General features: G+C 35.9%; 2 protein-coding genes across 4 annotated transcripts in view; both read right to left on the reverse strand.

The window, feature by feature from the left end:
• Positions 1-5,165, reverse strand: part of LOC134796191 (hemicentin-1) — a 92,250-nt gene extending 87,085 nt beyond the window's left edge. For 2 of the 3 annotated variants that reach the window (XM_063768204.1, XM_063768203.1), the window contains exon 1: positions 4,547-5,164. In XM_063768204.1, coding sequence (XP_063624274.1) covers positions 4,547-4,613 — 67 coding nt within the window. In that variant the 5' untranslated portion in view covers positions 4,614-5,164. Of the gene's footprint in view, positions 1-4,546 lie in introns of all 3 variants that reach the window. The other variant, XM_063768205.1, reaches the window with a different exon arrangement.
• A 1,010-nt stretch (positions 5,166-6,175) lies between these two features.
• Positions 6,176-26,086, reverse strand: LOC134796173 (tRNA endonuclease ANKZF1-like). Its single transcript, XM_063768155.1, has 13 exons — positions 25,807-26,086; positions 25,355-25,564; positions 24,505-24,668; positions 23,795-23,981; positions 23,283-23,374; positions 22,470-22,692; positions 21,980-22,115; positions 19,363-19,484; positions 18,389-18,588; positions 15,648-15,802; positions 14,446-14,587; positions 7,056-7,208; positions 6,176-6,384 (listed from the first exon to the last, which is right to left on the reverse strand). The coding sequence occupies exons 1-13, from the start codon at positions 25,928-25,930 to the stop codon at positions 6,244-6,246; spliced, it is 2,049 nt and encodes a 682-aa protein (XP_063624225.1). The 5' UTR covers positions 25,931-26,086; the 3' UTR covers positions 6,176-6,243.
• Positions 26,087-27,939: the final 1,853 nt, after the last annotated feature.

Here is a 27,939-nt window from a genome sequence, read left to right on the forward strand (position 1 = left end):
TAAAAATTGTAGGATACACCTGTATGCAGATGACACCCAGATCTATTACTCTTTCAAAAGCTGTGACACGAAAATAGCTGAAAGTTTAATAAATTTGGATCTAAGCGCAATATCGCGATGGTCGGCTAAAAATACGCTCGTTTTAAATCCATTAAAAACCAAATTCATGATCCTCGGAACTACCGGACAATGTATGAAAATTAAAGAAAATAATCCACGTATTAAAGTTGATGATCAATTAATTGAACAAGTTAATGTTACAAAAAACCTAGGCATTTTAATGGATAGCGAACTACGCTTTTGTGAACATGTTAATAGTAAGGTTGGAAACGCATATTACCGTTTAAAGGCCCTTTATACCTTAAGGGAGCACTTGTCAGAAAAGGTACGGGAAACCCTCGTTGAAGCCTTAGTTTTGTCACACTTTAACTACTGCGATACAGTCTATGGGCCTCGGCTATACGCTAAGACCGCGCGAACTATTCAACGGGCACAGAACGCGTGTGCTAGATTCTGTTACAACGTGCCAAAGCGCGCGCATGTCACGCCTTTCTTTAATGAAAAAAAGTCCCTAAAAATGGCGGCGCGGAGGCAACTACATCTAGCAACACAGGTATATAAAATTGTTCAAAGTCGCAGGCCTGAGTACTTGTTTAAAAAGCTTAGATGGCCGAAAAATAAAGACCGTGGAGTTCGCAGTATGCATGTTAATAAGTTAATTGTACCGAAGCATAAATTTATAGGGTTCCAAGGTAGTTTTACCTATCGTGCCTTGAAAATATGGAATGATTTACCACCCCCTCTCCGTACGAATATGTCATTACCGACTTTCAAAGCTAATTTTAAAAGAATTCTTTTAAGAGAACAATAATGTGAACGATGATTTAAATTAAATTTAAATTTAAACTTAAACTTAAAGTAAATTTTAACCGTTTGGGGCCCAATTGCTGGACAGGGATACGTGAACAAGTATTTCTATATAAAATTGTAATTTAGATTTAAATGAGCACCTAAGTAAATGTTAATACAGGCTACGAAGGCATGTATTCCCCTATAGCTAGCAATTTTTTTTATACGCTTAGAGACAGCGCTGTGCAGTCGCCAGACTCGCGGCATAAGCTGAGTCCCGAGCCTATTGTCGCACTTAGGAATTAAACATTAACAAATAGTTCTAAATGTTATACCTATTATATAAATAGTTATAAAAAGATGTATGTATACTTATCGCTATTCTGCTTTGTGCTGTAATTAATGCTTATTGCCTTTATATAGGGTGGTTGACTGTCAAGTCAAATCAAGTTCTCTTTTTTTTTGCGACGTGTCGGAACGGTTAGCGACTATGGAGTGTATATGAACGCACACACGACACGATGTCACGTTAAAATTACATTCTCCTTGTATATCTCGTTAATTAAATATATTACATATATTCTATATTTTATATACAGTCAACAACCCTATCGGACTTTAACCTTATAATGTAAGCTGTAGCCTTTTTTGTTTTCTCTTTGTTCGATTTGTTGCTGTAAGTTTTGTTGCGACAATAAATGACTTTTTTTTTATTTTTTTATTTTTTATTTTTTTTATATGTTTTGCCAGTCGAAATCGATTTTTACAAAAACATGATCAGTCAAGTATACACTCATATTGTATACATATAATTAATAATTATTTAGGTACACTCACCGACCTCACCGTCTTACCTACCATTTTTAGGGTTCCCTACCCAAAGGGTAAAACGGAACCCTATTAGTAAGACTCCGCTGTCCGTCCGTTCGTCCGTCCGTCTGTCAGCAGGCTGTATCTCACGAACCGTGATAGCTAGACAGTTGAAATTTTCACAGATGATGTATTTCTGTTGCCGCTATAACAACAAATACTAAAAAGTACGGAACCCTCGGTGGGCTCAGTGGGCGAGTCCGACTCGCGCTTGTCCGGTTTTTAATTTCATTAAGTACTCATCAAAATTCGAATTTACTAATAAATCTTTTTCAATATTAATTGCCGAACTAAAAATCCCGGAACTGACGATTCAGAATACCGATGTCGTCAGAATAAGGACGTAGACGTGCTGCGCGGGAATGGTGCGGTGCTCCGCGCGGGGCGCCCGCCTGCCCGTTCTACCACTCGTCTGCTTCACCCCCTTGAAAACGTAAAACTCGAGTATAAGAGCGCCTTAAATATTCTATACACTTTTTCGCTAGGATCAATCTTCTTCTCCTTCAACCTAGCGTTTTAGCTAAGCGTCCGGTCTTCAGCATCCTCTGGTGTGAGTAGATTTTAAGTAGATTACTTATGTATCAGAACATTTTTTGGTACAGGCCACCGTTTACGAGTTATTTACAAAAAATATTAACAATTGATCATATTTAACTTTTTACCTTAAATATTTTTTTAAATACTGATCCTAGCGAAAAAGTGTATAGAATATTTAATGTAGACAATTTTACGCAGATTACTTATGTATCAGAACATTTTTGCTACAGGTCACCGTTTACGAGTTATTTATAAAAAACTACAAAGGGACCTTTAAACCCGATGACTGATAAGTTCATCAGCGTCACATAACATAAATTGACCTCCGCATTGGATAGACAGCAACATTGAATGTTCCAGTAATCAAAGAAACTTAATTGCTAAATTGGAAATCAAAATAACTAAACTGGGCCAGAATCCCCAATTTTAAACTACTACGTTTTGTGCTCATCGATGTTAGTGTCGTAAGCGCCATCGACAATAAGGTCCCTTTTCATAGATAATACCACATATTTATACTGGTTTCACTAAAACTTTTTCAATCTATTTTTCAGAATATTTTTTTCCTATGATATATTTTTACTAAGCCACACCTAATAGAGCGTCCTACACAGTAAGTAATTAAATCCACACGTCTTTCCAGTAGACATACCCAACGGTAAGGGCTATAACGCCTAATTTTCTAGTTGGACCCTTGTCCCTTGTCCGCAACAAAGGGTAGACTATGACCACGCTAACTTTGCACAAGGATGTAAGCATAATAATCCTAATAAGCTTCATGGCGCAACACTCGGCATGAAAACATAGCGTGGTCACAGAATAAATAATAGTACTAGGTACAGAAGACTCACTCTCTAACAAAACGCGTCTGTTACGATCAGGACAGGTATGGCCGCTAGGTGGCGATAGCGCCACGCGCGCGCGGCTTATGGCTAGCCACCAAAATTGGTGTGGAACGGATGTACTTTTAGCTACCTGTAGCAAAGCGACGAAATCGCGGAGTGAGCCACGCCTGGCGTGGTTCGAGTTTACTCTTTTTCTATAAACCTCTCTTTAATTATATCTTTAACTCTAATCTATTTTTAACTATTGTTCATATGAGTGCCATCTAGAGTTTTAAAATCTGTGTATGGTCCACGAATTAGTCTAACCTACTTCTATTTTATTAAGCTGCAATTAGTTAAAATTAGCAAAAATAACACGAAAGGAGTTGAAATTGTCGTCTTTATTTACTAGTACTGAAATGAGGCACTTGGCTCGGTAAGGGTTGTGAATGAAAAGGGGTGTGGTTCCGCTAACTAAGCGCAGACGAGTTTAAACCTAAAATAGACCAATATAAAATCGCTTTCTAGTCACGCATAGTTGTTTTGGATCTAAAGCTCACGTTACAGTGGTGCCCGAAAACTCGACTATGAATGTCAAAGTACTAACAGCAACCATTTTATTTGACTATCTTTCGACCTGACGTCTTTGTAATAAGGTATAGGTTGCCTTAATGCTGTGAACGATAGTACTAGACAAAGCATTCTATGAACTTAAGTGTACTTATTTAAATTGCGATATGGCGGAGGCCAAATGTATTTACAAACCTCAAAACTAATGGGCCACATCTCAACTCATCAGTGTTGCAATATACCGACATTACCCATAAGTTTCCCTTTCATTATTCTACAATCATGAACATTAGATTATTATCGAAACCGGTGAAACAATGAGTAATGTATGCACATTCGACCTGTATGGTCAGACACCGTGTATGGTTCAATGTTCCCGAATAACTAAAGGATTGTGAATGTATATGGTGTGTGAAATGTATGAGGTTGTTTGCTATGGGGCGATTATGTACTATGTTATGTGGCTACAGTTTAAAGAGTGATTTTAAATGTATTATGCGCGACGAATACAATTTACAAATTTTACAATAGACCATTCAACAACCTGTGTCGTATTTTTTTGCAAGAAATCTATGAAAATAAGAATATTCGTTTTTTAACAAAATAAATAAAAACGCTCATAAAATATAGGTATTTAAATGTTTATCTATCTACTGTACATTTCAATTTACTCGTGTGGTCTAAAATTAAATTAAATCAAATATGATGCAAATAATCATGTCGTAAAAATAATGAAAGATAATTTAATTATATAACTAATTAAGTATAATATTAAACTATTGTTAAATAGTTACTGCGACAGTAAATAAATAATTTAACTATTTCGTAAAGCATGCAAAACTTAAAAAGCTCGAATTAGACTAAAATTAAAATAATAATAAAGAAAATGTACTTACCAATTCGAGTCGTGGCCAAAACCAGAAGAAAACACTTCACCAAAAAGTTCCGATACATTTTTTCCATTTTGAATAGTTTTCCGCAAAACTTCAGTCAAAACATCACAAGTCCACTTTTCAAACAATCTATTTAATCACTTCAAACATAACGTCCATTTTAAATTCACAATTAAAAGTTCAGTTTAAAAATCACAGTTCATAAACAATGTTTTTATTTTTAACAAAGTTCGCGCGTATTCTTGCGCGGAGCGTCGTGCGGCCAGCCCGCGTGCGTTCCAAATGCGATGTAAAGGCACGCACACACGGCGTGGTGATCGACCCCACCGGAACCACACTCGATGGTCGCGCGACTGCCGAGACCATGTGCACCGCACCGAGACGCGCCTTAAACAAACTCTCGTTTGCATACACATCCCGTTTTGAAGAACTTTAAAGTAATGATGTTAAAGCTCATTATTGATTGATAAGGATTACGCTGGTAATGAGGGTGTCTTCTAGCGATAAAATTCGTTTGTAGAGCATACGCGCATAGAAGCCTACTATGCTATTGTTTTAGAAAAAAAATGTCTTTAGCTAAAAAGGGAGATAAAGGACGATGACGTAAGAAATGCGCATACTTTTGCAATTAATCACTCGGTGCCTTTGGAAGTCGTTTTAAATAATGGACGAGGATTATTTGTATAAAATTCATTTTATTACAAAAAAGGCAGTTTGTATTTTGAAACATTTTATGTTGAAACAGCATTTGCATTCCGTAAATTTCTGTTTAATACTGCAGTGTCGAATATTCACTAAATTCCGGCTTTTATTCTGAATCTGAATTAAGTATTAAAAAAACATACTTTATAAATAACTTATAAAAGTACGACGATTTTCAGAGATCGTATCGACAACTAATAACATAAATATATAAGGGTAACGTAGTTTTTGTTACCTGTAGGTGTCATTGTAAGAATTAATTAATTAATGGAGCAAGATTTAATTACATAGGTAAGTGATAAAACAAAATGCATAAATAATAAATTGATCATGTTATTTACATACCATACTCGACCATAGCACAATAGTTTATACATTATGTCTTGTTCAAGGATTTAACTACAATCAAACCACTGAATTATGGCATCTTGTACTTATTCTGTTAATTATATTTTTACAATATTAATATTAGAGTATGTATGAGTTATTTTTAAATTACTGTCATAATAATGCCATCAAAATTATTCGTAGGTATAAATATTAGAAGCAGTCGAATACAATGTATAGTACCCCTTATATACATACAATTAAAATAATATAATGAAATACATATTAAATTATTTCCTTTTTGAGGTCTTACATATATGTTAATTACGTACAGAATTTTGGCATCTATTGAAATGTATCTACAAATTGAAAAAAAAAATGGTAAGTTAAATTTAATGGCATCCAGAACACTCAGTAATCAGTTCATTTCAAACCAATGAATACAAAGTTAACACTTTCGCAACCGGGCAAAAAACGGCGCACTACCCCAGAAACCGGTCGTCTATATCTGCGTACAAAACAACCCGCTGGGCGGGTTGTCCGGCATCTGAGTAAAGTTTACGAGTGCCCGAGAGTCGGGTACGCGGTGTCGAATGTGTTAAATTGACAGTGTCAATAGTAATGTCATTATGGCTGATAGTGTCTTGACCTCATAAATATTAAAATTCACCTTAAGCACTCATATGCAAAGGCCTGATGTTCCTATGATTCTGCAAACACTTTATAGTGCAAAACTTGTACGACTCGTATTCGAACGGTTTCTTCGGTAGCTGCATCCCGCAGAGGAAACAGCGAGGCTGATCGGCTTTTACCTAAGGGAGACATTTATATTAATATATCATTCAATGAAAACAAAAAATGAATCAAATCGGGCTTTTAAATCATCCTATTTTGAACCTTAACTTAAAGCGACAGAGCTGAAATTGAAACAATAGGAATGTTTCTAATAAATGCATGTTTTGAAAGATGCAGCGCGAAGAACGCTTCCGTTTATACGACACAATCGATTTTACACTTTAATAAGAATAGTTTAAAGCTGAAATTTGGTTGCAGGTGTAGTGTGAGAGAGAAGGCACGTGTAAAAACAATATTTTTGGACACGGGGGATGATTGTAGACAGTAAAGGAAGACTTTATTTTCTTAGGTTATTGATGAAAAACTTGTAGACATATTAGGATTTCGTTCCCATGGTGTTTTATTTTAAAATGGCGATTTACGTTTTTAGTGTTTTCACTCGTAACATTTTTTTTACATAATCATTACTAGGAGTTAGCTATATAGACCCTGTTTAGTACAGGATCACTTTTTGTTAAGCCAGGTAATCTTTGACATAGGTAGGAAGTTTTATCAAGCAGATCAGATACGTCTGCGAGCAATACTACCTACAACTTACTGTATTTCGTCAGTTTATAGGTTCTCTCACACATTTGTATTCAAATTTTGATAAAACTTCGTTTTGTATTTTAAATGAAACAGCACTAACCTTCTCGGCATCAGTCATCTGCAAGAACTTGCTGGTCTTGTTCTTCTCAGCCATCTTCTCCTTCTCTCTCTGCCGTTTGGCCTTCTTCTGCTGTGCTTTCTTCTCTTTCTCTTGTTCTATGAGCTCGGGGGTAAGCGGGCCGGGGATTTGAGACTGCAAGGGGAAAAATTGGTAATGGAGATGTCAATTCGTTGACGATTAGAGAGAAATACTTCTCTTTTCAACACACTTGCTCGTGACGTGGAACTTATTGAACCGTTTTTAGGCGAGCCGATCGAGTTAAGATTGTAACTAATTGCAAGTAATATGTACGGAGACAGAGCCTTTTTAAACTGGTCGAGTAGATTCTGGTGGGCGCCGGGGTCCCGCCGGCTGACGGCGGGGGCCGGCCGGACCGCCAGCGGAAGGGAGACATCTAATACTAATAAAAAACCGGCCAAGTGCGAGTCGGACTCACGCACGAAGGGTTCCGTACCATTATGCAAAAACGGCAAAAACATCACGTTTGTTGTATGGGAGCCCCACTTAAATATTTATTTTGTTTTGTTTTTAGTATTTTGTTGTTATAGCGGCAACAGAAATACATCATCTGTGAAAATTTCAACTATATAGCTATCATGGTTCATGAGTTACAGCCTGGTGACAGACAAACGGACGGACAGTCGGACAGACGGATAGACGGACAGCGGAGTTTTAGTAATAGGGTCCCGTTAATACCCTTTGGGTACGGAACCCTATTAACAACACCTACTTCTGTCAGACACTACTTAAGTTAGTAAACTGCTAAAGTAACTTGTACGATATTTGATATGGACAAAGTTTGATTTTCGGAGAAGCATACAATACGGTTATAATGTCCAGACGAAGTTACAAGCAGAACTTAGTACCTATCTACAATATATTATAATTATAAACTAAAATAATAGTTGCCTGAAAATAAATGCTTTGATTGATTGATTGATAGTAGTACTCGTGTCAATGTAGAGAAGACCGGCCTAAGACTTAGGCTAACGAACTTAGTAAGTAAGTAAGAAATATAGTAAGAATAGAGTGCTCACTCCATACATCAGTTTTGGTACCAAAACGACTATTATTTTCACAGTCGACATCCAGCATCGAGTAGCGGAATTATCAGTACCGTTCCTTGATACTAGAATTCTCTAGTGTCGCGACTCACGAAAATTGAATTGAACAACAATTCACAATTAATATTAAAAGCAGAAGGAGTTGAAAATAGAGTTCCGTTAACCCGGTTACGATATTAGCTGAAAATTGTTGAGCATTAGACTTTTTGGTCGTTGCAACCTCTATTGTCAAGTAGCAGTACTGATAATTCCGCTAATCGATGCTAGATGTCGACTACGAAAATAATAGTCGTTTTGTTACTAAAACTGATGTATGGAGTGAGCACTCTATGGCCTTAGTAAGCGTTCGGTACGACTAGGTAGCCTGTTGGAATAGAGACTGTCCTGTCCGGCCGAGCTTATGGGAGTGTGGAGTGAGTGACAGTAGATTGACAGGGTGCTTTAGAATCGTGGATCGACTGTGACGACATAATCCGAATTAAACCTACGTATAAGATTTATGCTATAGGTACAATAAAAACCGAGGTATTAAACATGTGCATTTGATTTTATGAGGTCCTGATATTTTGGCACTGCTGTAAACAACCGGATTATCGTTGAAATTATTATTATTTTTCGGTGCTAAATTAATAAACTGTAGGTACATCATGGCTCATTGAATTTCATAAAATCATGATTTAAAAGTCAATTCTACCATCCAACACAAGGAAACAACTCAAATTTTGTATCAAATTACTTTGCCACTATTGTGGATAAAATGCAACTTTATCATCAGCTTTACAATGAAGAGAGAATCCTTTACGAGCTAGGTGGTGGAAAAAAAAGTGTTCATCATTCGTCCAATTCGCGTCTTTCTAAATTTCGAGCGTATGTTTAATTAAAACACTAATTAAACTGCAAAATACGCCATAATAAACTAATCAGCGTTTCTCCTTCAAAACCTATGAGTCACGACCTATATGCCTCAGAGATTGCTCAAAGATAATTAACTAATACGCAATATAAACCAAATTAACACAACCTTCATAATTACTATATTGCCTAATTAGCGTACGAATCAATATTGGGATAAATGGATAAATTATGATTACGTATAGCTACTGATTATCCAAGCATGAAATGTATAAAATCGATTATTTAATGATTGTAAAGAGTGCATTATGAAATTGCCAATTAATAGAATGAGCTGTCATAAGTTTTATTGCGACATGATGAGGTGTGTATTCAAAGTTTATATCACCTATATGTACAACGATTAGGTACGGGTCATTCCATGTGATTTCAACAAATTTGAATTAAAAAGTGTGCCGCATGATTTTTGATTTGAATAAAAAAAATTGAGGATATATTTCATGGTGGCAGAAGTGCTGAACCATCACCAGTTTTTTATTTTATCTTTTATTTTCCAAGTTATGGCCATTCGAAGTTAACAGTGGGGTTAAATTCCTGCTTGTACAAAATCAGACCTAACTTTTTTTCTATAAAAGGTAACGAAATAATTATTACTTTTTTTGATTAGGTAAGAAATGTGGATATTATACTGTATGACAAAATGTATCTGAATTAACTACAAAAAAAAATGGTGATCACCCGAAGTGTACACCTAATTGGTCAATTATTGCAATTTTAAATTGGTTCCTGTGCCAACCCTGGTGCATATCAAATATTACTTTTTTCTGGAATATAAAGTACTTGCCGTGTTCATCTTGTAAAATAAATATAATTGTGTTAGATCAATTACTTCTAATAGAAAAATATAAGTGAAAAATTGAGAAATTCGAAAAATGCTCGTATTTGACTCTAAAAAAATCCATGTGGAAGAGAAAATAAAAATTTGATTGTAGTCCGAAAATATAGCTGATAATTTCGTTAATTAGATTTAGAAAAGAAAGTTTTGTTATTTTGCCTATTTTTTGAAATATGATTTTTTTAACATGCTACTTTTTACAACTATCGATACAAAATGTTTTATGTTATAAATTAATAAAAATGGGACGGTAATTGGTCATACGGATATTATTTACGTTTTTTATGTTCAAATATTTTTTTTGACATGACAATAATTTCATTTGTAAATTTAATGAGGGTAGAAATTCGACAATGCACTGTTACCTGACAAGGATTGTGAATCACTTGCGAATGTTTCTTAATTTAGCCGTGTAGTGAATAACCGACGCCTCCTGACTTGTTAACAAGCTTTATTTGCATGTTACATGGCTAAATTACGAACATAAGTAAACGGCCCAATAATCCTTATCGAAGTTCTATAGGAAATCGTATTTATCTAGGAGATAATGAAGTGGTGCAAACTCTTTGTAGTAAGTGCTTGTGTTATTAATAGTTGACTGTTCGTTATATATCACTGACAAGAAGAAGTATTTATTTAACAATTCAATTACTTCGACAATTTCACTGGACAAATGATCAAGCAACGGTGCATCCATTCGTTATTTACATTAAAAAGGATAACGTTATCCAGTGTAGAACATTTTGTATTATCAGCGATTGTTTAACTCACAACACCGTATCATTTTTCGCTTTCCAAAAGGTTTTGCTTGAATGCCTAAAACAATAATATGACAAATTGGAAATGATACATTATTTTAGTGATGGTGCAGCTGCACAATATAAGAACAAGAAGACTTTTGTAAACTTGTGTCATCTTTACGATGACTTCGGACTAAAAGCAGGGTGGAACTTTTTTGCCACCTCTCACGGCAAATCCCCCTGTGATGGTGCTGGCGGCACGATTAAGCGGTTGATTAGAAAAGCTAGTCTGCAACGCATCACAGGTAGTTATAACATTTTATCACCTGAAGCTACGAGTTTTGTGTGAATAAAATTCATGGGATCAAGTTCTTTTTCGTCTCAAAACCAGATGTCGAAGAAGCTGAGGTATATCTATCAGAGCGATTTAAAAATATAAGGACCATAAAAAATACACGTTCTTATCATAGATTCGTTCCCATTTATTAAAATGAATTAAAAGTGCGACGTTATTCAACTTGAGAAAATTTTGAAGTAGCAAAGGTTTGCAAATGATGTTTTTTTTTGTATAAATATATAAAGTAAATTTCAATCGTCTGGATTTAATTGATATTTTTCCAATATTTATAAGTTTAAGGTCATATGTATTTTAATCAGCATAAATACAACAGCAGAGCGAAAATGTATGAGATGTGCAGTTTTAAAAAAAATCACATTTCAAAAAATAGGCAAAATAACAAAACTGTTTTTCCTAAATCTAATTAACGAAGATATCAGCTATATTTGCTGACTAAAATCAATTTTTTATTTTATGTTCCACATGGATTTTTTTAGAGTCAAACATGAGCAATTTTCGAATTTCTCAATTTTCACTTATATTTTTCTTTTAGAATTTATTGCTCTTACACAATTATATTTATTTTACAAGATGAACACGGCAAGTACTTTATATTCCAGAAAAAAGTAATATTTGATATGCACCAGGGTTGGCACAGGAACCAATTTAAAATTGCAATAATTGACCAATTAGGTGTACACTTCGGGTGGTCACCATTTTTTTTGTAGTTAATTCAGATACATTTTGTCATACAGTATAATATCCACATTTCTTACCTAATCAAAAAAAGTAATAATTATTTCGTTACCTTTTATAGAAAAAAAGTCAGGTCTGATTTTGTACAAGCAGGAATTTAACCCCACTGTTAACTTCGAATGGGCATAACTTGGAAAATAAAAGATAAAAAAAAAACTGGTGATGGTTCAGCACTTCTGCCACCATGAAGTATATCCTCAATTTTTTTTATTCACATCAAAAATCATAGGGCACACTCGATTTGTTGAAATCACCTGGAATGACCCGTACTTCATTAAAAGTGTGTTTTTAATAAGATCTTTTAGTTATTGGTAATATCGTTGTTTCACATTCTACTGACAACCAATAACTAAAAGATTTTATAAGAATGGGTAAACATATATTCATTCTTATATTTTTCCAATCAAAAGAATATATTTTCACGCATGATTAATATCAATGTAAAAACTTAAAAAGTATAATATAAACCCATGCGGCGAACTCACAGTAGCTGGCTGGTCTCAGTATAGGCCTGATGACAAATTTTGAAATCCCTTTTATTATTGTCGGTACACTTGTATTGGTTCCGAAAAACACAATATTTCAGCTATACTCATAAGATTTAACATAAATAATTGCATTTTATTATAGCTAGTTTAAAACTCGCGCGAAAACGCCTCGCACGACATTTGTGACGTCACCATTTAGTTGGTGGTAGGGTGGTAGACATTGTTTACATACTTACAGTTACGAATTTCCCTTGAATCCGAATGATATTGTTAATTCAGCACCATATATTACGATTAGGGATGATAAATACATTACAAAAATATATCACAATAACTCATTTTACACAAAAACTCTCACACGGTTGCAATTTAAGATGAATTATTAAGATACATGTAAATTTTGAGTGAAAATCACCGAGCGCCGGTTTTACTTTTTATATTTTATTTTTTTCTAGTTACGACAGCCAACATGGCAATGATAGTTCCATTCAGCCAAATAATTAAAAAAGTTTTTTGGTGAAATATCGTATTAATTAGCATTTTATTTAGATAATAACAAATAGATATCTCCTTTATATCGTGTAATAATATTTTTTGGACGTAATAAATGTTTAGTGGCGAAATAACATTTTTTTTGCACCTTCGAACTCTGGTGAGAACGTATGGATTTCGGTCAATGAGGTTGTCTATGTTGCTCTAAGAAATATGTTATGGATTAATGACGTCACTGTTTAGAACGCTTCTGATTGGCGTTTCAGTAATAATGGCCGATTGGAGAATTTTGCAGTTTTATTTTATTGAATATATTAATAATCCTTCAGTTTATACTGAGATTGGGCCATTTTTTAGAATCATATTAACATATATGTTTCTTTGAAACCATTATTTCCGTGATTCTTTGTTACTTGCAACAGGCCTATTGTCATAATTTTTTTAAATTATCATCTGTTTCTGTCTGAAATTTTGTGTTCACAGCAATTTTTAGGTAGGTATTGTTAATAAGTCTCTTCTGTCTCTCAAAGCAACCTCGACTGTTTCATAAGAATCATAAGTTATTCTCGACGCAAAGCGTATTTGGAGTTTCCTTTAAAACTTTGATGTTGAGTGTTGACGTTCCTACTTTGAGAGGATTTTAATTGTTTTGAAAATGCACTAGGGAATCAGAAGGCTATTTCGGTATATTAGCAAAATGCTGTTTTAACCTGGCTTCCACCAGAATTGTATGTTTTTAGGGTTCCGTACCCAAAGGGTAAAAACGGGACCCTATTACTAAGACTCCACTGTCCGTCTGTCTGCCTGTCACCAGGCTGTATTTCATAAACCGTGATAGCTAGACAGTTGAAATTTTCACAGATGATGTATTTCTGTTGCCGCTATAACAACTAATACTAAAAACAGAATAAAATAAATATTTAAGTGGGGCTCCCATACAACAAACTCGTTATTTTTTGCCGTTTTTTGCGCAATGGTACGGAACCGTTCGTGCGCGAGTCCAACTCGCACTTGGCCGGTTTTATTTTAGATTACATTGAGGCCATTTTCTAGGGACTCCAGCGAAACGAATCCCGAGTTTTTGACTTTTTCTCGATGTAAAAAAATCCCGAACATTGCTAAGATAAAAAAATATAATAAATTTTGCACATAAACTAATAATATGAAAATTATTTCTAAAAATGAGCATTCATATTATACTTGAGGAAACTCAGGGATTACTTTATTTATTACTAAACACATCAATTAAATGTAAGTAGGAACCTATCTAAGCTTAGTTGTATTTGTCGCGATGATGTGCCTGGAATAGTGAAATCTATTCGAGTGTCGTTGTTTAATTATGCCGCTTAAGGCGTCTATACATTCTTCTTAATGCAACGTCTATAAGAATATATGATACACTGTAAGTATAAGAAAACTCTTACCTTGGCATAGTTGTATTTGTTGGGATTCTGCGCCTGGAATAGCCTGAAAGCTATTCAAGTGTCATTGTATGGCGTTGCTACGTTACGTAAGGCGCATGTAGGCAGCTGATGGTTGCGATCATCATCTTTCTAGCGGTGTCCCGGCATGTACCCATGGCTCACTCTATAGAACCTATGGTTCGTTCGGCACCCTATCCCAGGAATCAGCACAGGTACTAGTTTTTACAAAAGACTCTCATTGCATTGGGATTAATCCAATTTTCTCACGTTTAGGTATCCTAACAAAATTAAGAAACATTGTGAGTTTAAGAAATCTTATACCTTAGCGTAGTTGTATTTATCTGGATGTTGTGCCTGAAATAGCCTGAAAGCTATTCGAGTGTCGTTATGGGGCGAGGCTGCATATGGGGTCTGTAGTTGATTGTTCTTGATGCAGGGGTCACCGCCCGCGGTTAGGATTTGACTACGCAAAAAAAGTTATATGTTATCAGAACCAAAAGTATAAAATAAACATATCGGAATCATTGAAGGGCCCAAGTACGAAGTGCACAAGAAGCTATTAATCTGATTCTAAGGAACTAGGGAACCCCTAGGAATCTCCGTTTATTATTCTAAAGAATAAATAAATGAATAAATAAATATTATAGGGACATTCTTACACAAATTGACTAAGTCCCACGGAAAGCTCAAGAAAGCATGTGTTGTGGGTACTCAGCCAACGATATATATAATATATAAATATTTTAATACATAGAAAACATCCATGACTGAGGAACAAATATCTGTGAAAAAAAAGAAGAAAAAAAGGAAGAAAGAAGAAGAAAAGAAGAAGAGTTTAAAATTATTTATCTAAGCATTTCTTGTAAAAGAATGACTATTGCAAAAACATGAAAACCTATGCATAACCGACTGTAGGGTTGTATTCCAGTTATCACAGATTTAATGATGTTTTTTATGTAATTACATCGTCTTTTGGTACTTTGGGGCTAGATACTCGTAGTCTTATAATATTTATTTATTGATAGTATATAATATAATATATAAACGGTGGTGGCCGAGTGGATATGACGTCCGACTTTCAATCCGGAGGTCGCGGGTTCAAATCCTGGCTCGTACCAATGAGTTTTTCGGAACTTATGTACGAAATATCATTCGATCATATTTACCACTAGCTTTTCGGTGAAGGAAAACATCGTGACTAGGGAATGCAAATCGGTTATTTTTTGTATGGAAATAACCGCGGTTTCGGTTAATAACCGATAATTTCCATACAAAAAATAACCGATTTGCATTCCCTAATCGTGACGAAAACTGCATACATCTGCGAAGAAATTCAAAGGTGTATGTGAAGTCCCCAATCCGCATTGGGCTAGCGTGGGGACTATAGCCCAAGCCCTCTCGCGCATGAGAGGAGGCCTGTGCCCAGCAGTGGGACGTATATAGGCAGAAATTATTTATTATTATTAGTATATAATATACATATTACATACGTACGTAAATAGGTAGTTAAGGAATACACTCACGTGACCATCTCCGGTTTGGCTGCTATAGCGGCCTTATGCAGCGCTGTATTGCCGTCGGTAGGGTCCCTCGTGTTACAGGCCTCTTCCAAAGACCCCTCGCAACTCTCTAGAATAGTCTCTAGGGAGATCTCGTCGCCTGATATTATCTTCCACATCTAGAGTAACAAGAAATATAAAGATACAATTTCTGGGAGACCGAGCTTTGTTCGGAAAACATATAAAAACTCAAAAATGTGCATTTTCCCAGAGATAAGACCTAGCTAGATCCATTTTTCGCCCCCGATAACCGCTATATTAGTGTAGTAAATAAAGGTAGTGGACCCCGCAGTAATTCCTCAGCCAGAAAAAACTTTACAGTATGATAAAGTATCAATAAATAAAAAGTATTGTATAAATTTCCAAAGAATAATGATAATAGGATTTAAGTAAATACCTAGTCTTAAATCATTAATAACTTTTTACGGAAAAATGCTCCGTTTAAACTTTCTTCTCCGGACATATTCATGTAACGTACTGCAACAATATATGAAATATCAAAAACAAATATCCCCGCAGAAATACCAATATTAACAAAATATAATTTTTTGGCGTGTCTTGGACCGGAAAATTGCTCAGTCAAATTTTTTCACTGGAATGCCATTTTATTGCCGATTTATACCTACAAATTGAAATCTAAAAAAGTTATCATGTAACTATACTTTTTTTCTGAAATTGCCATTTTACTCGCTGTGGAAAATTTCTCTATCTATTTTATTTATTGAATTAAGTTCACAGTTTTCTTTCCATTCAACTATAAAAACATCCAAAAAAATAACGAGCGTATTAAAAACTAAACATATCGGGAGCAGTGTATAGGGAGCGGGGTGTACAAGGGATGATATTTCTTTTGGATATTTTGGATTTAAGTATATACGTGACTACTTAGTATATATTTAAAATGAAATCGGGCTGAGAAATTTTCCACTTTCAGTTTTTAATAGTTCTAAAATACATAAACTTGGATATGCATTTTTTTGGATTTTCTTACCCACTACGCCAAATTATATTCTAAGATCATATAAGAAGGAAAAAATGGCAGAGCAATTCTCCGATGAAAATGAGCGTCAAAAAAGGAATTACTTATCATAAAAAAAATATTCTCATGTTTGACAAAAGTTTTAGATTTTTTTCTAGTATCACATACTGATACAAATAACTTATTTGGTAAAATAATTTTGGACGGAGGAATTACTCGGTTCAATATATAAAAATATTAGTATTTTAACGTATAAATACCTAACTTAGGAGTGGTTTTTTTTGGATATTTATATGTTAGTTTCGGCTCAAACTATACAATAACCAAGCAAAATTTCATCGACTGAGAAATTAATGCATGGGTCTCCATACAACAACTTGCTTCATTTACTACACTATATAGCAAATTTCATCGAAATCGTTAGAGCCGTTTCCGATATCCCCGAAATAAATAAATATACAAGAATTGCTCGTTTAAAGGTATTATATATACATATAGATAGATAGATAGATAGATAGATAATAATATGTAGTGCATAATTATTTTCCATCGTACATATTTTCACGCAAACGTACGAGCGTGTCTTGCTGTTTCAGTAAGTTTCAGTACAAAAAGTGCTGAGGTTGGCTGAAGTAGCATGACAAATACGAACGTTTCCAAGAAAAAACGATGGAAACCAATTATGTATTACATCTGTAGTTTATTTTCCAAGTAGGCATATTACAATGTTTCCGAGTGATGTTGAGAGAAATAAATAAATATTATAGGACAGTCTTACACATATTGACTAAGTCCCACAGTAAGCTCAAGAAGGCTTGTGTTGTGGGTACTTAGACAACGATATATATAATATATAAATACATAGAAAACAACCATGACTCAGGAACAAATATCTGTGTCATCACACAAATAAATGCCCTTACTGGGATTCGAACCCAGGACCATCAGCTTCACAGGCAGGGTCACTACCCACTAGGCCAGACCGGTCGTCAAAAAAAATATCAAAATAAAAATAAAAATAAATAAATATAAAAATCCATTTCAGGCGTACAATGATGGTGTTTACATTCAAATATGTATTATATTTAATATTTGTGTTGTATCTCTTTTCCTAGTAGGTATATTTTCTTTTAACTCTTTGTCATAGTCAAGGTGCTTAAATAGTTTTTTTTTTTCAAAGTGACTCGCGTTTGAGAGTTTTTTTGGTGACTAAGCATTCAAAGTTTTCTTTGAGGCAGCCGGTTTTTTACTCAATTGCGGGGTTAAGGGCATAGTAAAAGTGTACGACCTAAATAACTTTTCATTAATACGGGATAATACTGCAATGTTCTGCCGCCAGAGTGCAGCACTACCGACTCAGTAAATTCATAGACTAACTTATACATACTGTGCCTTAAACTGTTTTTTGACAAGTTTTCACAGACAATAAAATATGACATTGATGCATCAAGGCGGTTTGTTAACAAGGGCCTACCGGTAAACGCGAAAATCGAAATTTAGTTATCTGCCTCTTTATCGCTCGAATATGCAAGAGTGATAGAGAGATTAGATAACGAAATTTCGATTTTCTTGTTTCGCGGTAGGCCATGTGATTGACGTGACGTGTGATGTGTCAATGTGGTTTGTTTACTGTATGTGCCACAAAGGTGCCATCTACGCAGAGCTTTGCCTAATATTCCCTATTTACCAAATATGTACGTCTAAAACAGGTAGTAAGTAACATTACCCTTTTCACATTATTAGGAATCTTCGTTGCCTGAGGCTTCTTCTCCCCTTTCTCCCCCTTGTCTCCTCTATCTTCTTTCTTCTTCTTTCTCTTCTTAACCTCCTTCTTTTCCATCGGGCCCTGGTCTTCGCTATCAGAACTGAGCGGTCGGGCGACCACGATATCGTCTATTAAGTCTTTACGGGAGTTTGTGATATGACCTGTTAATTCATACAAAATTGTTAGTAATATCAAAGAGAATTGAGTAAATAGAGGCTTATTGTCATATTAAATTTTGTAGTCACAGTAAATTTAATGCCATCTTTCGACACAGGATTAAAACTTTTAGAACGCCATATGACTTTGACCCATGTTCTTTCACTGATATGTGTTAAATTTGTAAATAACAAACGGTGTCGCCATCTACACGAGTATATAATAGGCCAAAGGTGCGCCATATTTTCGAGCATAATTGTTTCTTGATTTTCCGAGGCACGTTTTTTCTTAGACTTTATTTATCTTATACACTTCATAGATCTTTGGTAAATGACATAGGACTTTAGGGGCCAAATTTAATGACAGGTAGTGAGAGTCTACGAATGATACCTATTTACGAAATAGAGCGCATTCGAAAAGCATCGATAGGCATGTTACTGTATCCAAATATGTTTCACTCAAAAATACATCAAAGAATCTTCTGTCAACCTACATCAGTTAAGACTTTAAGTAAGTAGATTTTGTGTAGGTTCAATTTGATAATTTGTAATTTATTTAAATTGTATTCTTAAGATTCTTTTACAATAAATTTATGTAAAAATGGTTACCAAATTTTTAATCACCACACCTTATAAAACAAAGTCCGCCGCCGCGTCTGTCTGTTTGTGTGGATTTTCATGCGGTTTTCACCTACCAATAGAGTGATTCTTGAGGAAGGTTTAGGTGTATAACTTGTTAAGGTTTTGTGTAACCCGTGCGAAGCCTAAAAGCTACCATACCTTTGGAGGTCTGTTCCGAGAGGGTCTTGATCCAGTTGGCCGGGGTCTCCGAGTCTATGTAGCAGGGACCCTCGTCCTCACTGGACATAACTTGCGTGGGGAGGGGGCGGGGGGCACGTTCCCTGTAACAGACCCACTGTTTAACCGACTTCATAAGGGCAAGGTTCTATGATTATTTACAGTACATATCGTGCTATTTTAAATGTATATTTTTAGGATTCCGTATCCAAAGGGTAAAAACGGGACCCTATTACTAAGACTCCACTGTCCGTCTGTCTATCTGTCTGTTACCAGGCTGTATCTCATGAACCGTGATAGCTAGACAGTTGAAATTTTCACAGATGATGTATTTCTGTTGCCGCTATAACAACATAATAAAAAATACTAAAAAGTACGGTACCCTCGGTGGGCGAGTCCGACTGGCACTTGTCCGGTTTTTTATACAGTTCATCCCGTGAAATTCAGTCAATATCAGTTGGTTAACGTAAATCAACACCTACGAAATTAACACCAAAAATACTAGTCATCGGCAGCCACTTTGCAGGGTGACCAACATGTTGCTTTGAGTCACGATTGAATATGCCAACAAAAGGAGGGTGACGACAATAGGGGGATTTAGCCTTGACCTATAGTTCGTTTTTTTTTGCATTAGAAAAAAGGTAAACAATCTTGATCTGTCTTTTAATTGAAAAACACGTTTTAAAAATAAGTCACGGCAAATATGTAACAATTATGAATTTAATACGATCATTTATATTCTTCTGCTTTCATGAGTAATAGTTACTGATTTTTAAAAAGCGTTTTTCAATTAAAAGACATGTCAAGATCGCTTACCTTCTTTCTAATGCTAAAAAAAACGAACTATAATGAAGTTAGTTGACGATATCCAGGTAAAGTGATAATATCGTATAGGAGAATCGAAGTGAATGATTACACAAAAGTAAATCATATTTTACTTCGGTTCATTGGCCTGTTATCATAGACACTTCCCTTTAGAATTAGATAGCCCCACAGAAAAAAGTCAGGAGCTATTGTTAGCCGCGAAGTGATTTCTACCAAAAATTAGCCGCAATTTTCTTAGAGTTTCCGCAATACATGATTGGGTTGAGTAAAACGTTTTAATAATACAAAACACGTTATTCAGTCGTAAAACGCATGGATCGAATCGAAGAACAAATTTGCCGTATCTACACAAAGTAATTTCCATGCAACAACTGTCATATTTGCCGCCAAAACAAAATGGCGGCAAAAAAAGTTGTATACCTCCAAGTTGGCCACCCTGTATGTATACAGTAAAAAATAATAAACCTTGTCACAGTGACAATCAATATGAAAGTCGCTATCCCTGCTATTAACATAACTATTAGGGTTCCGTACCCAAAGGGTAAAACGGGACCCTATTACTAAGACTCCGCTGTCCGTCCGTCCGTCCTTCCGTCCGTCTGTCACCAGGCTGTATCTCACGAACCGTGATAACTAGACAGTTGAAATTTTCACAGATGATGTATTTCTGTTGCCGCTATAACAATAAATACTAAAAACAGAATAAAATAAAGATTTAAGTGGGGCTCCCATACAACTAACGTGATTTTTGACCGAAGTTAAGCAACGTCGGGCGGGGTCAGTACCTACTTGGATGGGTGACCGTTTTTTTTGCCGTTTTTACATTCTGGTACGGAACCCTTCGTGCGCGAGTCCGACTCGCACTTGCCCGGTTTTTGTCATTGTGACAAGGTACGATATGGTTAAATTCCAAGACCGAGATCCATTCGGAGAAAAGTGGCACGGCGCTTATAAAGATAAGAAAACCAAATATACTACTTACCTAGGTTCCAACTAACCTATGTCCTACCCTTCCAGGGTGGTTCACATTAGTATGGGAAAAACTCAAACTCTAGCTAGAACAAGCGGCACCCCGTCATTTTGTTACACTTGTTATGTTGACAAAATACGCCAAGTTTTGTAATCTTATCTCAACTACAAGGGTGTGCTCAAACACTTTGAAATTTTTCAAAGTTGTATGAAATCCAAAAAAATCAAGTGATTATTTTTTAGATTATTATGTAAGTAATAGTTTTCACATTATTTGAAAGTGTGATTTAAAAGTTATTATGTGAAAAAACATTTTTATTTCCATTTTTTATGATTTTTTTTAGGTGAAATCAAATAATCTTACTTTTGAAAAATTATAAAAAATAGAAATAAAATGGTTTTTCTACTTCAAAACTTATAAATCACACGTGCAAACAGTCTGAAAACAGATACTTAAATAAAAGTCTGAATAATAGATCCTTTTTTTTGGGTTTCATATACAACATTTATAACTAGCTACGTAAATTTCAAAGTGGTTGAGCACCCCCTTGTAGTTGAGATAAAATTACGAAACTTGGTGTATTTTATCAGCATAATAAGTGTAACAAAATAAGGGGGTGCCCCGTCGGAAAAAAAAATGTTTTTCGAACCACCCTACCTTCCACTCACCTCGACTTCGCCCTGTCGATAGGTCGGACTCTTCTGTGGTTTTTTGTCCGGCAGCTTGGTGGTCGACGCTATTTGTGTTTTCTGGAACCTGTTACGACTAACCCCTAGCTTTACTTAGTTTCGCTTTCGGTCTTACCTCGACTTCGCCCTGTCGATAGGTTTATTGGGGCTCTTCTGTGGTTTTTTGCGTTCTACACTAGTATCGGAGCCGATTTTAGTCGGCAGCTTGGTGGTCGACGCTATTAGTGCTTTCTGGAATAGCTCCATTGTGTCTAAAACAAAATGAGAAATCTAAATTCAGGTAAATACTAAATTAATTTGATGCAATTCTTACTTATGAAGCAATAAAGTAATAGACGCAACAGTATCTCGGTTTTTTTAAATATATGTACTTTTTAGGGGTCATATCACTTATTTATTGTAGGTATCAAGCAGAAGTAGGTACCTACGACAATATCTGACACAACAAAATACGCAAAAATGTATGAAACGCTCTTAAATATCTGCAAATGAAGTTATGTCAGATATATGTATTAACGCGCTTTATTGTTCATTACGTAAGAATTTATTATTGCTGACAGTACACACGAGCGTAGCAAAAGTGTTAAATGTGGACATGTACTCACCATACACTTCCAGACTAGTCACCGTCTCATGGACCCTCTGTATCTCCTTATACGTCGGTTTCCTCGTAGGGAACGGCAGTACCCTGACTCGAGGGTCATCCCTGCTCAAAGGCGAATTCTTCCCGAAGAGGGCCCCTTGGTTGATGGGTCCTACGGCCCGGTAAAGGATGTGGGAGCACCCGTTAAGGTCTTCCGTCCAGCCGGTTATTATTTCTTGAACATGCTGGACAAAAATGGCGGAGGTTAACATCGTCTTTATCCCATTCACTTTAAGAGCCCATCAACGCGCGTGCACACTAGCGCCACTGCTAAATAATCGTGATTATTTAAATTGAACGATAGGTATTTAAAAAAGGTGGCCGCTACGTACTGTATTTTGTATTTAAGTACCTTTTGAATACATCCAACTAGTTTTTATGTTGCTGGATTCGTCAATCTATGCGTCCAAGGTTAAAACGGCCGTTTTTGTTTTGAGTTCATAGATCGACGAATGCAGCAACATAAAAACTAGTTGGATGTATTCAAAAGGTACTTCAATACAAAATACAGTACGTAGCGGCCCCCTTTTCTATATATTTTTCGTTAAATTTAAGTAATCACGATTATTTAGCAGTGGCGCTAGTGTGCACGTTGATGGGCTCTTAAGTATAATTTTACAAGTTTTTATTTAACTTGCCCTGTTGTGGTGTTAATAAATTAGTAGTGGAATAACACTTTATTGTGAAAAATAACACAGCGAGAGACATATAGAACAGAACATTCGCATAAAGGCGAACTTATCGCGAAAATTACAGTTTTTATCGAGAAACTCACATCTAAGAACGCGGCCTGGTTGTATCTCCTCAAACTCGCACCAGCCGACTTGGGCGCGCTTCCGTGCTGATCGCGCGATGCTTGCGCCTGACCTAAGACATTATAGTCAAATATTATTTTTCAAGTTCATCTCAAGAAGTCTTTCGCGCTCTGCGAAGACTGCGGGGCTCAACTAACGCTCGGAAATAAGCTCGCGATATGTCATCAAGTTTCTTTAAAGCCATATACTTTTACTGTCAGAAATAACATCCTATGGAGAATTGTTAATGGTGGAGCACGTGCACGTGGTTAAAATGGAGGTTTTAATAAACCTCGCCACGCGCCGCGTGATGTAAGAATGAAGCGTTTTATGCAACACACACCGCCGGCAAAGATGGCGCCTGCGAAGTGTCCTCCGGACACCATGAAGGCGGCCCAGCGTTGGAAGCCAGGGACGTTGGAAGGTCAGATGGTGGTAACCTTATCTGTGCAGTTTTCTGTAAATTCTACCAATTAATTTCCATTAACCTCACCTTGTCCACGCCGCGTCACGTAAGAATGATGCGTTTTATGCAACACAGCGACGCCGCCGGAAAAGATGGCGCCTGCGAAGTGTCCCCCGGACACCATGAAGACGGCCCAGCGCTGGAAGCCCGGGACGAGGAGGCGCGAGCAGCGCTCGATCCAGGCGCTGCCGTCGCCGTCTGTTGATAGTTCCTCCTGTAGAACAGAGTTATGATATGGCATGGATAATTTAGACAGCTGAAGTTGATGGTGCGACGGTGGCGACCAATTAAGGCGCACGGACGTGTGCGCGCAGACCGATTTTTGTCACTCCACTCGCTCTGCACTATTATTATGTATTACTAGTGTTTTCTTAGCGCCACTTGCACCATTAACCCAGGTTTAACCGGTTAAACCTGGAGTTACCATAGTTACCAGTATAATTTGACATTGGGTTAACGGTTTAACCAGTTGACCCCGGGTTAGTGGGATGGTGCAAGTTGCGCTTAGTAACATAGTATATAATATTTTAAGCTAGCTAATTTTATATTAATTGTACATGTATGGCAAATCTCCATGATATTACCGTTAAATAAAATATTAGTAGACCCAAAGCAGATTGTTGTTCAAGTAGAGAATATTATACTGTATAGCATGTTCCAGTCCTCTACTGAGTTACGTTAATCAGTAGATCAACTTGTTGGTGCAACTAAACCAGATCAAAGTATGTGCAACTTGCCTTTCTATGATGCAGCAAACACCTATAGATACAGAACACTTGTCCCTTGCTGTTAGTAAAAAAGGCCTTGCAGTGCCGAGTAGCCGCAGCAAACAGATCACTAGCGGGGCCGTTGCTAGCACCCTCTGTTTCTGAGTCACTGCCGGAGACGCTGGAATTGTCATCTGAAAAAAAGAAGTATTCATGTGCTGTAAGGTAGGACTAGGTATATACCAGTACCAGATATATTTTAATTATTAATTAGTTGGTAGAAGGAACCAATGTACTGATTATAAATAGGAATTTAGAATGTAATCAAATTCTAATGAGAATCTTACTGGTACTGGCCAGATCCAAAATGGCAGTTTCATTTAAATAAACAGAGAAACAATGATAACAACAGGACACTATAATGTGAACAACAAAATTTAAATACTGTCTATCTGTGTTCACATCACAAGAATGATGGAAATAGACATAACTTTCTTAGATAAATTTTTATCAAGCAGTAACGTCTGCAAATAATACTACAAATATGTATATTTAAGGAAAAATTTAAAAATTCATCACTTTCAGCAAGACTCAAACTTTGGAACATGGGTTCGATTGTTACTACCAACTGAGCTAAGGTCACCAGTTCGAGTCTTGCCAGAAGCAGTAAATGTTTCCATTTTTACTTAAGTATAAATCTTTCTTAGCCTTTCAAGTGGCATACGTCATTTTTGAGTTGTTGGAATATCAATTCTATTTTAATTAATGAAATTTCAAATTATTTATTTTAATTTATAAATTGTCCAGGAGCCGGTTCCTGCCACTTAAAGGGTTAGATAACCGCAGCTTTTTTTATGCAGAGTAAACCTCAATAACATACCTTGTCTTGAACTAAACTGTCCCAATGTAAGTGGTGATTTTCCAAACAGTTTCCTCTTCAGGTTGTGCGTGTGCCAATGATTTTTGTAGTGTGCCGTTTGTTGTAGACGACTCTCGAAGGGGCCCACGCCGCAGCACGAACAACAGTTGCCATCAGAAGGCCCGGTGAGGCTCAGTGCATTGAGGCGTTTGATCACACTTGCTTCGTCAACTGAAAATATAGAATATTATGAAATTTATCGTTTTATTTTTTCGCTACTGCCACAAAATATGAGTTAAGCTAATCTTGCGTCTTGCAAGATTAGCACTATACAGTATATTTCATAAATTATGCAACACTAAGAAATCTTTGCCCTACTAAAACTATAATAATGTAAAATTTTATGTTATAGGTTATGTTGGCTATTGTGTGAAATGCATAGTTCTAGAAATATATTAAGAATATACACATACCAACTTGATGAGACTCTGTAAGCATGCAAGACGCAACTTTTAGACCCTTGAGCAAATTCTCAAAGTTGTCCAAATCGTAAATTTTCACTGTTTTAGCAGCAACATTTTCAGTCTTCGAAGCCATAGTTTATAAAATATCTTGATCTTTCTTTTATCACAAAATTTTACTATGCAGTTATGGGTTTCCTGTACGGAAACCACATGCTCGTGTCCGAATCGGAAGGAATTAATGCAAACTATTGTGCAATTTTATCCGAAAAGTGGACGTAAACATATGTTTTTGACATAATTGACAGCTTGATTTTTTTTTTTTTTTCGTTGACAGCTTGAACTTGCTGAATGCTGACTGACAGACGCCAACCGTCATGCATGTTTAGACGTTTTTATTAGTTGATGAATTATAAACATGATGTATTGTTAATAAATAATATCGCTAATGTGCTCTTTTAATTCACTACATGAATAAAACAATAATTTTATTTATTAATATAAAAATCGTAGTTTATTAAATTGGTGCCGCCATCTATGAAACACAAACTAAACTATAAATTCACGATATGAAGCTTTTACCACAAAGTGCTTTGACTACTCGGCAATAGATAGCAGCACTCAATACTAATTTAGTTGAAAACTGCTATTCAACACTAGATGTCGCTTAAATCAAAGGTCAACAGGTTTTAATTTTATTTGTTTTTGTTGTGACATGAAATCTTTCCTAAATTTCCTCGTAAACATACATACCCTTTTGAAGGAAAGGAACCCAATGCTACTTGTACTTTATCGTTCTAACTGAAATTAAATGTACCAAATAACTACAAGTACAACAAATTGCATAGATACGTAGTCATTTGTTCGCTTTCAAGCCCCGGGCAGGTTTCCCGGAAGCGAGCGAGGACTCGTGCAACACACAATATTCGCAGCTATTCTAGGTAATGCATTTAGTTACATCCCCGGTGATTGAAGGCTCTTTTTCTGAAACTGCTGTTATGCAAAATTTTGCTTTATTTTACTAATAACGCATATTTATCCTCTTTTTATTTTTTTCATTGGGTACCTCTTTCTACTTCTCTGATTATAAATTTCTGATTTCAGGTCATTCCTGTAACTTTTATAACCCGTGCCGACTTGCATCCCATACTATGTACGGTACGAGGAACTTGAGGTAAAATGGGAATAAAATTGTATCTTTATATTTTATAAATAATGATTATTTATAGATTATTACTGCCAGTACGGGTTGAACAACAATTTTTCATAACTAAATTATTCATATTAGGTGCCATAAGGTTCGGGTGTCCATTATATAAATAAGCTAGATAAATTGCATAGTATGTAGGTATGTATATGACACCGTAAGATTGTGAACCCGTTACTTATAGCTGGTCAAGCAAATCTTGTCATTAAAAAAAGGCGCGAAATTCAAATTTTCTATGGGACGATATCCCTTCGCGCCTACATTTTTCAAATTTGCCGCCTTTTTCTACTGACAAGATCTGCTTGACCAGCTATAGTTTATAATCTAACGTAGGTTAGGTTAGATTGTAATCTCCCTACCGTCAGTTTATAATTTAACTAGCGAGATTATAAACTGACGAGTGTTTACAATTTTACGGTGACATATATAAAAGTAGGGTCTTTAACTCTCCTTATCATTTAGCACAGGAAGGTACTTACTGTAAAACCTCTATTCTAAAAGGATTAAACAACCGTAAATCGGTTTAAAAATGAAGAACATGTTTTACAGTACATTCATATTTGACCAAAAGTTTCACTCGTCAGTAAACTCACCCGTGTACTACTTCGCCTCAAAATTCGTAGCAAATATTTATATCTAAAAGTTATACCGAAAGTTATACTGACTTGTCCATATCAAAGTAATTTGTAACCTTGTGAATAGGCTAGGGAATCACTACGTGAGTCCAAGCCTAAAAGAATTCAGTATAAAGCGCCCCCTGTTTACATAAATTTATTACGGAACTTGAGGTCATGTTACTCTGGTTTGTTCCAGTTTCTAACTCATCCCCACCCGAGCAAATGGAACACAATCAGGATGCAACCTAGATAAATGCACAGCTAGATATCTAGATGGCTAGACTTTCCCGGGCCGCCCGGGGGTCGCCTAGCAACGCGGCA

This window comes from Cydia splendana, chromosome 13 (genome assembly GCF_910591565.1).
Source record: "Cydia splendana chromosome 13, ilCydSple1.2, whole genome shotgun sequence".
NCBI lineage: Eukaryota > Metazoa > Arthropoda > Insecta > Lepidoptera > Tortricidae > Cydia > Cydia splendana.